The sequence below is a fragment of the Drosophila albomicans genome, chromosome 2R, assembly GCF_009650485.2.
Source record: "Drosophila albomicans strain 15112-1751.03 chromosome 2R, ASM965048v2, whole genome shotgun sequence".
NCBI lineage: Eukaryota > Metazoa > Arthropoda > Insecta > Diptera > Drosophilidae > Drosophila > Drosophila albomicans.
This window is the reverse complement of record NC_047631.2, coordinates 24,366,724-24,379,112: the sequence shown is the minus strand read 5'-3', so window position 1 is coordinate 24,379,112 and position 12,389 is coordinate 24,366,724. Positions and strand designations below refer to the sequence as shown.

The 12,389-nt window shown below is 40.3% G+C and overlaps 3 protein-coding genes across 3 annotated transcripts; 1 reads left to right on the top strand and 2 right to left on the bottom strand.

Moving 5' to 3' along the window:
• Positions 1-249: 249 nt before the first annotated feature.
• Positions 250-2,584, top strand: LOC117573320 (mediator of RNA polymerase II transcription subunit 17). Its single transcript, XM_034256427.2, has 4 exons — positions 250-399; positions 457-1,195; positions 1,263-2,294; positions 2,350-2,584. The coding sequence occupies exons 1-4, from the start codon at positions 311-313 to the stop codon at positions 2,431-2,433; spliced, it is 1,944 nt and encodes a 647-aa protein (XP_034112318.1). The 5' UTR covers positions 250-310; the 3' UTR covers positions 2,434-2,584.
• LOC117573322 (uncharacterized) lies at positions 2,565-5,823 on the bottom strand. Its single transcript, XM_034256430.2, has 3 exons — positions 5,789-5,823; positions 2,744-3,056; positions 2,565-2,678 (listed from the first exon to the last, which is right to left on the bottom strand). The coding sequence occupies exons 1-3, from the start codon at positions 5,821-5,823 to the stop codon at positions 2,565-2,567; spliced, it is 462 nt and encodes a 153-aa protein (XP_034112321.2).
• LOC117573785 (single-stranded DNA-binding protein 3) lies at positions 5,038-11,923 on the bottom strand. Its single transcript, XM_034257191.2, has 2 exons — positions 11,010-11,923; positions 5,038-8,932 (listed from the first exon to the last, which is right to left on the bottom strand). The coding sequence occupies exon 2, from the start codon at positions 8,332-8,334 to the stop codon at positions 6,982-6,984; it is 1,353 nt and encodes a 450-aa protein (XP_034113082.2). The 5' UTR covers positions 8,335-8,932; positions 11,010-11,923; the 3' UTR covers positions 5,038-6,981.
• Between the last annotated feature and the right edge of the window lie 466 nt (positions 11,924-12,389).

Genomic DNA, 12,389 nt, shown 5'->3' with positions numbered 1-12,389 from the left:
TTCAAAATAGCTCGATTACTCGAAAATATCGATGCTATTGGCGACCCATATAAATAATAAGTTAAAAATGTCCTTAAGCAGACGTATGTTAGTTTATTACAAGTTAACTTAATTTAAAAAATATTGCTTTTTATTTTTTCCGTAATTTTTACCTGGCTAAAACGAAAAATTTTAAAAGAATGGATTTTTTTCTGGTATATGTTCCAATGTAGCCACCGGTCACACTAAAAGCAACTCTGTTAGTGTATTTTGTTTTTTTTTTGCGTTTGCAAAAGCAAATGCCCGGCTCTTGGAAGATTAGCGCAAAAAGATGTCCAACTCGGTGAATATATCGGTAGAAACAACATGCGAGAATCAAATACGTGAAATTGCCTACGATGGCACAGAGCTCTATCAACCGTAAGTGGTGCCCGAATTGTAAATGTAGCATTTTCATCTCAACAAGTTGCTTCGTAGGCCGCCGACGCTTTCGGAGAGTCTTGCAAAATGTGCGGCTCGCATTGATTTCAGCAAAACGTCACTAGACAATATAAAAAAGGAAGAAAAATCCGCAGCTGCAGCCGCCGATGATGACAATAAGGATGCAAATCAGTTTCAGGAAAGTTTGTGGCCCTGGGATGCGGTGCGAAATAAACTCAAAGATGCTTATACCGAAATCTGCGTGCTAACCGATGTCATATCGATTGCAAAAGATAAGCGCTATTTAGTATTGGATCCTCTGTTGGAGGAGCCCGACGACACCAAGCCCATTGTGCAGGTTTATAGTCGCAAAAAGGCCATTTCTCAGGCCGCCCAAGTGCTGCTCGGTGGTGCCGAAAGGATTCGCAACGCGCACAGCGAGCAACGCAGTCGTAACGTTTCCGACTTTCATATTGAGCTGCTGCGTTTGCGTCAGAATTGGCGACTGAAAAAGGTGTCCAATGCCATCATTGGTGATCTTAGCTATCGCACAGCGGGCTCCAAGTTCGGTATGAGTGGCACCTTTGAGGTGACCAAGGCAGAGGATGCACTGGACGACGAGAACTCAGGGAATAACACGGGAGGCTCGGCGAATTCGAGCAGTAGCAGTAGCAATAATGGCATGCAGCTGAAGGCAAGCTCGGCATTGAGGGTTATTGTACCCTCCGAGCTGCAGGGCGTCGCTTATATTAAGGTCATCACACAGAAAGATCAAGAGGATCTATGCACAGCACAGGTGCCAAACCATTTAACCTTTTTTTATTCTATTCAAAATGCTCACTTTAGTCGTACATTATTTACAGGTGAATCTAATGGGCCATGGACAAAATTTAACAGCTCAGGTTGGAGTCTGGCAAAAGACGTTGGAGTTTGCCCAGAACGTGCTCTTCTGCAAGGAACTCTTCGCTCAGCTGGCTCGCGAAGCCATTCAGCTGCAAGCGCCCATTCCACACGTAGTCATTGGCAATCAGATACGTGCCACGCTGCTGCCCAACATACAACTCATTATCTCGCTGTGCCACTCCACGAGCTTCGATTCCAGCCAACCGGCACCCATCAACGATCACGATCATGTGCTCGAGCATTCGCTGCATCAGCTGCTGCGCGAGGTGCACTACAAGAACTCACATCATCCGTTTCCCCATCCAGCCAGCGCACCTCTCGGGCCCAGCAAGAAACGCATGCTTGCGGGACCCACAGCTGCTGATCGTGATGCGTTGCTGGACATGACCAAGACCCAAACGATACTGGAGCAAATCATTGCACAAGCTCAGCACATTTTTATGCGCAAGCGCACACAATATGTATTGGATACATTGGCGCGTGATGTCAAGGATCCGCAAATTGTGTCGCATTGGAATGCCATGAACAGTCCAACGATGTCGTGTGTCAAGATTAATATTGTTACACACGGTTACGATGCCATTGGACGCACTTCGCTGGTCATACATGTCAAGGAGCGTTCACTGAAATGCATTTGTCGCGATGGACGAGTTATGCGGCTGTCCTACGAACCGCAAGAGTTGCGTGATCTAATACTCTGTCAGATCAATTCGCATCAGATCAGTTGTCTGGTGAGTCTGGCACGTTGCATGGCCTGGACGGTGCTCTCAAATAGCAATCATCTGGGCATTGGCAAAGTGGAACCGTTGGGCAATGCCAGCTCCTGTTTGCTGGCCTCGCCCAACAGCGATCGCATGATTGCTGTGCAGATACGTTGCGATCCGCAGATTGATGTTAAGGTATATATAGCGCGCAGTCCGCGGCAGGACTTCTTTCCGAGTCCGTTGGTGCCGGAGAAGTTCTGGGAGAATCTTGGTGGCAATTTCAAGGAGGTAAGCTAGTGCTTTAATCCCTAATTGCAGTTTGTTAACAATTCATACTTTGCAGGTGCGCTTCGACAAAATCGAGGGCAAGAGTTTTCTCAATAAAATGGAATTTCTGATGGCATCGCTGACCAGCAACACGGCATGATTAAGTTCGATCTAGCAACTAGCATTATTATTATTTATATGATTATCAAAACAAGCGTTACTTAAGTAAGCACACAACAAACAGAAAGTATGTACAAGCGTTGATTCAGGATGCAATTAAAGACAGCAGCCTTAGCGCTGCATGTTGTAAAGTCCAAAGTTGTTTCTCGGTGGATGCGGTGCCTGTTGTGGCTGCAACATGCTAATCGTGTCCTCTAGGCTAACCACATTGGCGCGATTCGTGCTCTAAGATTTGAGATTAAACTTAAATTGCAAATACAATTTAAAATGTAATTAAGAACAGAACTCACCCAGCGCTCTAAATCACAAAAGCTGATGTCATAATGTTGCGGAGCATTGCTCAACGGCTGTAGCAGCATCACTTGCGGCTGTGCCACACGCAAATACAGGCCGCGATTGGTGGAGAACAAGACGGGAACTCGTCGAGCTGGTGCCGAGCCGGCACCATTGCCAGCGCCAGCAATTTGTCGATACGTTGGCAACGTGGACGATGACACCGTTGGTCCAATGGCGTTGATGTTGTCTTCAGCAGAAGCTGATGCACTTTGGTTGCGCGCACAGCCGAGGCAGCTGTAGAGACAGGACGCCACTTTGTTGCATTGACTTTACATTAAATAATAGATGCGACCGAACTGCATTTAGTTATTAACGGCAACTGCAATAATGTCATTTATTGATTTTACTTTAGACGGACAACGGCGACAACGACGCTATCGCCACTGTCCACACCTGACCAATGCTCAACCAAAGCAATTAACTGCCATATGGATTTTTGTGTGTGCCGGCGATGTTGCCCCGACAACGCGCCACACTGCCACCAACTAAGTGCTTGCCCCTCGATTTCATCGTAAAAAAAAAGCAAAACAAAAAACAAACACTGTGCGTGTGCGACGGCAATTTAGTAGTCGGTGTCTCTGATTGGGTCTGGAATTGGGATTGGAAAGGGGTTTGGTCTGGCATAGCAAAAGCACGCATTCAATATGAAAATTATGCAATTAAAAAGCAACAATCGCCAGATCAGGCAATGGCCTGCTGATGAGTTATTAACAGACTCGAAAGTCTATTTTCAGCTTTGTTTCAAGTTGACTTTAATTGCTTTTCGTGTACAAAAAGAGGTATTGTAATTTAAGTTTTAATTCAATAATTGATGAATTGCAACAAAGTTCGGATAGCCCAATTTTGTTTAAGATTCTATAAATATGATCTACATAAAATGACGAAATAAAAATTACTTAGTATGGAATGGAATTAGCTGGAAATGTTTGATTATCTAAAATAAATGAACTCTCCTGACACATATGTACAAATTAAATTATTAATCACTAAATAATGAGTTAAATAGTAGAATATTCAAACCCATTTTGAAAGAAAATGTATAAATATCTATGATCTAAATTAATTATTAAAATGAATTCGAATTACTATGATTTGACTTTAGGGATGATTATAATGTAATTCGTTGGAAATTGAAGATAATCTTTAATAAATCGAACACCCTTGAATGCAAATGAAAATTAAATTTCAGCGATATTAATCACCAATAAATGTGAATTAAAAAAAAAAAGTTATATATAACAATACGAATTCTTATCAAATAGAAATTCAAAGAGGATTTTTCATTTACTTTTTACAAATATTGTTTTAAAACTTTATTTCATTTTATATTATATTGTTGTTTTTGTTTCGTGTTGTGTACTTGTAAATTGTATAATTAACACTAAAATACTTATTTAAACATAATTTTTTGTGTTTTTTGTTTTGTTTTTTTTTTTTATATTATTATTTTTATATATTCAATTGGGGGATTTTTCAATTTTTTTTGTCGTTTTCCATTTTGTATTAACCTTTTTGCTGTTTTGTTTTTAAATGTTTCAATTTGTTGCTGCTGTTTCCATTTTTGTGTTTTTTGTTTGTTGTTTCTCTGTTTACTAAACGCCGCGCCGCATTACACATTACATACATTTATATAGATCCAGCAAATTGAAACGCTTAAAACTTAAAGCGTTGCAGATATATATAATAATAAATTTAACTTAAATACTATTTAAGTTTTGTTGCTTTCGCATTCGCTTCGCATCAATTCTATCATAATAATTCATGTCATCAATTTGTTGTCGCTTACATATTTTCAAATTCCGACACATTAAACATATACATACAATATTTAAAATAGAATTTCTTTCTTTTATCATTTCTTTTTTCCATATGTTAAATTATTTTATCAATTGATTTGTGTTTGCTTTTTTCTCTTTTCTTTTTTCGTTTTGTTTTGCTGTTATTATAATGTAAAGAATTTTATTTTGATTTGTGTTTTATAGTTTAGTTTCGGATTTGACGCTTATAAATTAGCATTGAAATCTAAATTCTACGGATTCTTGGTTTTATTTCTTATTAATTTGAATGTGCTGTGTCGAGAAAAAGATGCAAGCACAGACATATACTATTATTATAATTATTATTTATATTATTTTAATATATATATATATATATGTATATACTACAAATATATATTTTATGCATAATATTAACATTAGCTGTGCAGCCACAGCCAACATTAACTAACTTTTGTACAGCTTTATAAGTATTTTCTTCTTTTTTTTTTGTTTTGTTTTCTGTGTGATATTTGTGTTGAAGTAAACTTTTCATTTAGGTTAGGTTGCTACATTTGTTGCCTGCTGCCTTTAAGTAATTAATAATTAATATATATATATATATTTTATGTATATATATATATTTGTTATATGCATATTAAACAGCTAATTCTTAGAGTTATATATGCGTAGCTATTTTGCAATAAATATGTGCATACAATGCGCCACAATCTGTTTAATCTGTATAAGTATTTATTTATACTATATATATATACTATATATATTCATGTTTTATTTCGCTGCCCTAATGCACAAAATGTCGACATCGAAAGAATTGGTTTTATTCAGAAATCGAAACAAGTGCACGAAGTGTTGTTGTTGTCGTTCTCCAAAAAAACACATAATAATGAATAAATCATAAATATTGCTCGATTTGCCAGTTGGCAGTTGAAGGAACTTAATTAACAATTTTTGTTGTTGTTGTTTTTTAAAAATATACAAAATACAGATACAGATACAATATATAGAAGTACAATTTACATCGTGCATAAAACATAAAACTACAAACAACAAAGACGAAGGCGAAGAAGACGACGACGACAAAAGTGCCATGAAGAAGTTTACAATTTGTTGTTTAATTCAAAATTAAAAACACAAAATTAAAACTCCCAGCTCAACACACAACCACAGTGATGTGATTGTGTTAAAGAGACTACATATACATACATGTTTAATAATGCTAACTATCCTCGTTCTCTTTCTACTCCCGACTCCTTCATATTATAAATATTTTATCTTCCATTTTTTTTTTTTTTTTTGCTTCTGTTGTTGCATCCTCTCAATGTTGTGCTGCCTTTAAGACATGCTTAACAAAAAATTCTCATTTCTTTTACCATTCTCTCAAATTTCTACAATACAATATTATTATTAATATTTATATACTTAGCTTGTATATATGTATATATCTATATAAGTATATGCAAAAATCACACAAACAGAAAATGTACATAGATGGTGTAGCTATTAAATATTCCATTAATGCAAAGCGCAAGTAAAAATTGTTAAATTGCTAAAATTAGTAGACAGACTGTGTGTTTGTGTTGGGTGAGTAGTGTGTGTTTGTTTATATATGTGTATGTGTGTGTGTGTGTGTGTAAATGGAGGCTATCGTGTTGACTTGTTGCAACTAAACTAATCAGAAGACTTGCTACAAAGAACTTATTATTGTTGTTGTTGCATTTAACATTACATTTAAGTATTATTTCCTTATGTTTGTTTCCACATTCATTTCTTCATTAACCGCCCACAAACCGCTGGCGTTGCCACCTGGTCGCAATTGTAACCGTTTCGAATCGGTTTTTGAAATTGGAATTTGAATTGTGAGTTTGAAATATTGGTTTTGTTTTTGCTTCGCTTATAATTTCTGTTTTTGCTGCTGTTCGGTTTACAATTTTACATATTTGCTTTTTGTTTTTCGCTTTTCTCGATTTTTAGACTATTACATATAATAATTACTTTACTTGATTCCGTTTTTTTGTTTGTTTTTGTTTCTTTTCTTTTTTTGTTTTGTTTACTTTTACTTTATGCTTATGTACCAAGGATTTTCACTACCGTGTTATTTAGAAATTGAGTTCCTTTGCAAAATGCGCACCAGGATTGTTGCCAGATTGGTTGTTGTTGTTGTTACTACTGTTGTTGTTGCTGCTGCTGTTGTTGCTGCCGTTGTTGTTGGTGTTATTATTGCTACTGGCACCGCTGTTGCCGCCACTCAGCAAATTGGAGGCTGCCGCACCAAGCGCCGCTGCTGCTGCTATTGATGCTGCTGTTGTTGAGCTGCTCGTCCCACTGCTGTTGGATGCGGCAGCGGCAACCACAGCTGCCACTGCAGCTGCTACCGTATTGAGATGTTGCTGATGCTGCTGTTGCTGGTGATGTTGTTATGGCATAAAGTAGTCCGGATGATCTGTGTCTTTCTCAAACCGTTTAGCTTCCTCGTGCATGCTTTCCTTGATTTTTAGTATAGCCGCCGATTCGGTTTGATCGTTTTCGCCTGGGCCTCCAAAGCCCCCAAGATTGTAGTCGCCCATGCCGCTACCAGAATCCTCGCGCGGCGTTCCCGGTCCACCATTAGCCGGTGAATTCTTCATGCCATCCAGTCCGGTGCCATCGGGTCCGCCGCCGCCGCCATTAAGTACGGGACCCATTGAATTGGGTCCACCGCCCATGGGACCCATGCCACCTGGGCCGCCACCACCTCCGCCGCCATCAGGACCGCCGCCCATGGGGAATTCTGGTTTCATTAGTGAGTACATGCTGTCGCCGGGTCCGCCAACGGGACCGCCTTGCGTATTATCCTGCGGTGAGGGCATGATGGGCGTGCCGGGTCCGGGGGGTCCATTCGATCCAGGTCCAGGTCCATAATTGCCCGGCGACGATGATGAGTACGCATTCATGGGCGCCGATGCATTTGGCTGCCATTGCGGCGGTCGTCCGCCTCCACCGCCCATGCCCATGGGCGGCATACCACCCGGACCACCGGGCGCTGGGCCACGCATGCCACCTGGACCGCCATACCCCATGGGACCCATGCCGGGACCACGTGGCGGATTCATGCGTGGATTCATGGGACCCATGCCACCACCAGGTCCTGGTCGTGTAGGATCCATGCTGTTCGGCATCATCGGTTGGCCGGGCGGGCCATTAAACTCATTGCCCATGCCCTGCATGCGTACGCCGGGCCGCGGGCCACCCGGATACCTCGGACCACCCATAAACGGGGGCTGGCCGGGCATCATTTGCGATGGCGGCGGCTGTGGACTCGAGGCATGCGTTGGCGGCGACGGCCGCATTGTCGAATTCGGGAAAAAATTGGGACCCATTGGTCCGCCGGGTCCCATGGGGCCGCCATCGCCACCGGGCGGCATTTGGCCAAGCGGGCTGGGCGCCGGGCCACCGGCATTGTGTGGTCCACCGGGTCCAATGCCATTCACACCGTAGCCGGAGCTGACGAAGCCGTAGTCATGGAAGGCCTTGGCCTCGGAGCTGTGATCGCACTGATCGCGACGTTCGGGCGCCGCACAGTACAGATCCCAGAAGACACACCACCAGGTGTGAAGGAATCCCGGCGGTTCGCCGAGCGTTATGTTCTTCTCCCATCGGATCTCGGAGAGGAATGTCTGTGCCGCCTTTTGGGCCCCCACGTGCAGCAGATATTCGTACACATAGAGCGCCAGTTTTTCTCTGGCCTGCGCATCTGACGGCACGGCGGATGTCTTCGATTTTCCGTACATTATGTTTGTTGTTGTTGTTGTTCTAGTTGTGATGTATTTGTTGTTGTTGTTGTTACACTTTTCGCGCTTATTCTGCTGCTGTTGCTGTTGTTCTGGAACTTCTCCAACTTCCACTTTAACTTTATTTAAATTTTGTTTTTTTTTTTTTATTTACTCCTCTCTCTGCGCCTTCTCCAGCGGCTGTTGCGCGCTCGTTTCGCTTTTTGGTTGCTGCTCTGCTGTTGCTGCTGCTCTTCCTCTTCTTATTGCTGTTTTTGTTGTTGCTACTGCTGCGCTGCTGTTGTTGTTGTGTTATTTTTTATAATTGGCGCTCAGATCTCGGCGCTGCTCACGCAGCCGTTCTCCGCCGCTCTATTGCTTCCACCATTTTGATATTTTATTGTTTTTATGTGTTGTGTTTAACGCTCGTTCGTTCGAAAGCACACGGCAAAAAAATCACTTTATGCCTTCTACTTTGATTTTTACAATAAACTTTTAGCGCGCTCGCTGCCTTGACTTGCTTGCTGCTGCTGTCGCCACTTCTTCGCTTTACCGTTTATTTTTCTGTGTTTTTTTCAGGTATTTTGCCTGATTGTTGCTGCTTCTTCTTGCACAACCACTGAAAACAGAAGAAAAAAAAACAGAAACAGATATAAGCAAAGAGAGCCAAATGAGTGAGTATGCGTGCGTGTGCATGTATGTGTGTGTTGCAAAAACTGTATGTGTATGTGTGTGATTGAGTGCGGCTGCGGCTTGAGCGCGTGTGAGAGAGAGATAGAGAGGGAGTGCGCGCATTGCCGACAAAACGGCACAAGTGCTACACTGTCCACCAAAAGAAATCGTACACGTGACAAACTGTCAACGCCTGTAATATTTCTTTGAAAACATTTTAATAATTTAATGGGATGCATGTTAAATATCATCGTCAAGGGAGACATGAAAAACAAGAGCATTAGCAATAAAAATCCATTTTTGATTGCCAACTTGTGGTGTGCGCTAACTTTCGGCATAGACGTTAGTGCGTCGTTTGCTGCTCGTCGTATGTTCCCCTATTTGCTCACCAGGTGAGTGAGTGAGTGATGCTCAGTTTGTAGGTTGGAAAAGGCAAGGAACAGAAGAGAAGAGCAAGACAAGAGCAACCAAGCAGCGTAATCTGCTGCTGCTGTCGCTGCCGCGCGTTGCTGACTGTCAAATGCTGCTTATATTCAAATCAAATTTCGTGTACACTGTGTGTTGTCGTGTACAGTGGAGCAAGAGCGAGCAGCATCATAGATTTTACCATTTTATTGACAGCAAACGTCAAGCGTGGCGATAACATAACGTCCAACAACAGAGGGAAGGGAAAGGGTGTTCTTGGGGGACAGGTGCATTGCGATATTGACAGCAGTTACTAGAACAGAAAAGCTGTAACTGCAGCTACTTCAACTGCGATCTCAATGACGTTTGCATAAGCCATATATCATCACTATCAATATTATACAAATACAAAGTTTTCACTGCCAATTGTTCCTCGGTTAACACAGACCCTTTTCAAGAAACTCGAGAGATTTCGGAAAAATTAAGTTTGATGATATTGGTATACAAATAGAAATTATTTTAAAAGAATGTCGGATAACCTCAATTAGATAATTACCAGACTAGCATAAGAATAAAATTTAAATGTATTATTTATGAAGTCAACTGATTAGTCAATTTATTATACTTTTTATTTATTAACAACAATTAGGTTTAAATAGCTTTCAGACAATACAATCTCAAATGCATTTTCATTTAGGAATTGTTTCTATTTTAGTAATATTGGGTAATGGTGATAAATTTGAAAAGGATAAAGAAATTTGTAACTTTATATACTAAATCTGTTTTGCTTTTGCGAAAATCTTGGCACTTGACCCTTAATTTTGCACCATGTTGCTTAGGACGATATTTTCCAATAACGTTAAGCGAGAACCAACTGTAATCAATTTTGCAAAATTACGAATTGGATTTTTGACTATAAGACTATCACACAAACAACAGCCTGTATGATTCTATTTACAATATAAGCTCAGTCTTATTGAGAATGTATTCACATTACTGTGTATTGTTCGTTTGACACTAATTTCTAGAATTGACATAGTTTTGTGAAGAGATGCTGTGCACAACAAACAAACATACAAATAATTCACGCATTACACACAGGTAAAAGTTACTTTGTTCACTGTCGTTTCTTTTGGGGGAACCTATTCAAATTTTTAACTACATCACGATTCGTTTGGCAGCTACACTTTTTTTCTTTTTTTAAGTAGTACTATTTTCCATTGCTGGTTTCTGGGCTGCTTTCGATGTTGTTGTTGTTAATCAACAGCAGCAACATCTCAGCATGCTGGGTTTCTTTTCTACGAGGGACTAGAAAATACCGGTCGAAATGTTGGCGTCGACGCTGGCGTCGCCCAAACAGTAGTAAAAGTATGTAAGTATATTACATACGCGATACGATACTATTCGATACCGTTGTTGCTGTTGTCTTCACTAGACAGGAGAAGACAACAAGAACATGAACAACAACAAAGGTATCGTATTGAAGACGTCATCAAATTTCGTACGCGGGATTTCTTTCTCTTCTGTTCTCTCACACGTTCTACATTTTACTATACGGAATTTACATACACAAACATACGTACAGATTGTTATTGTTGTTGCCGATTTTGCATACGCACCTTGTATTAAACTATTTCGTAGATATTATTTATGCATATGTATTTGTATTTATTATGTAGTTGAGCTGCTGCTGCTGCTGGCAAATGTTTTTATTGTTGTGGTCTCGCTGCTGATTGCAATTTTATCACAAAATCAACACAAAAAGAGAGGGCGCTCACGGGGCGGGTAGAGTGACAGGCGGCAGGGCAGGGGATGGATGGAGGATTGCGAGTGAGAGTAAGAGAGAGCACAAAATACGGAATTTTATTACAATTTCATTGATTTTTCGTATTTGCGGCGCCCTCATATGTTTTCACGCAACATATATATATATATTTGAAATTATATATGTATATGTTTATATATATATAACTGTTTATTATTAAACCGCGCGCCTGTAGACGTTTTTTTTTATTTAATTTTTTTTGCACCAATTCTCAAAGTTGCGCTAGTATTTGGATTCGCACAAGTATGTGTATGTTTTAGTGTGTGCGAGTGTATATGCGTGTGTTTTTAATTTCTTTTCTAAACACACTTTTCGCCTCGCTTGATTGTTGTTGTTGTTGCTGTAATTTTTGCAAGTTTTCTCTTTACACGCTTTTCATTCACACTGCGCTTTGTCCGTGTATTCGTCGTCGTCGTTGTCGACGATTGCTTTTACTGCTGCCTTCACTGCTGCTGCTTCTTCTTTCTCCACTAAAAATCGGCTCTTTTTTGCCTGTACGACGAAATTTTCTCGGCGAGTTATTGCGTTGAAATACATTTTAAATGCATTTCATTTCATTGGCAAATACTGCGTTCACATTTTCACTTGGATTTTATTATGGATTAATTCGATTTTTACACAGTAAAATGATTTGTATAAATATTTTCACTGCTACAAGTTGCGCTGTCGTCGTCGTCGTCGTCTTCTCGTCGTCGCGTTTCAAATGGCGAATGTGGTGGGAAGAAACGAACAAACCAACACTTTTTCTGCTCATTATTTTGATAAGTGCTTTGCGCGTTGCCACGCTAGTCGTCTCGCTTGCACGCACATTGTGCATATCGGGTTGCCAGACTAATAAATAAAGCAGAACATTAAAAGAAAATCGCTAAGCATTTGCTCTGAGCAGTCGAGGCAAACGTAATTTGCTAGCATAAATTTAAAATGTTACAAATATTCTAGTTGGGAAACGAAATTCCATTAAATATTAAAAGAAATCAGAGCTTTTGACCGGCTATAATTGGTCTGGCAGCACTGATTCTCCGGCATTTTACTCATTTTGTTATTCCCCCATTCTTTGTGCGCTCCCTCTCTTTCATTTTTCTTGTATACATGCAGTTGTGTGACCGCAAGTTACATTTCCAAAATACATATATATTTAAGCGTTGTGATATACCAGAATGCAACACCTTGATAA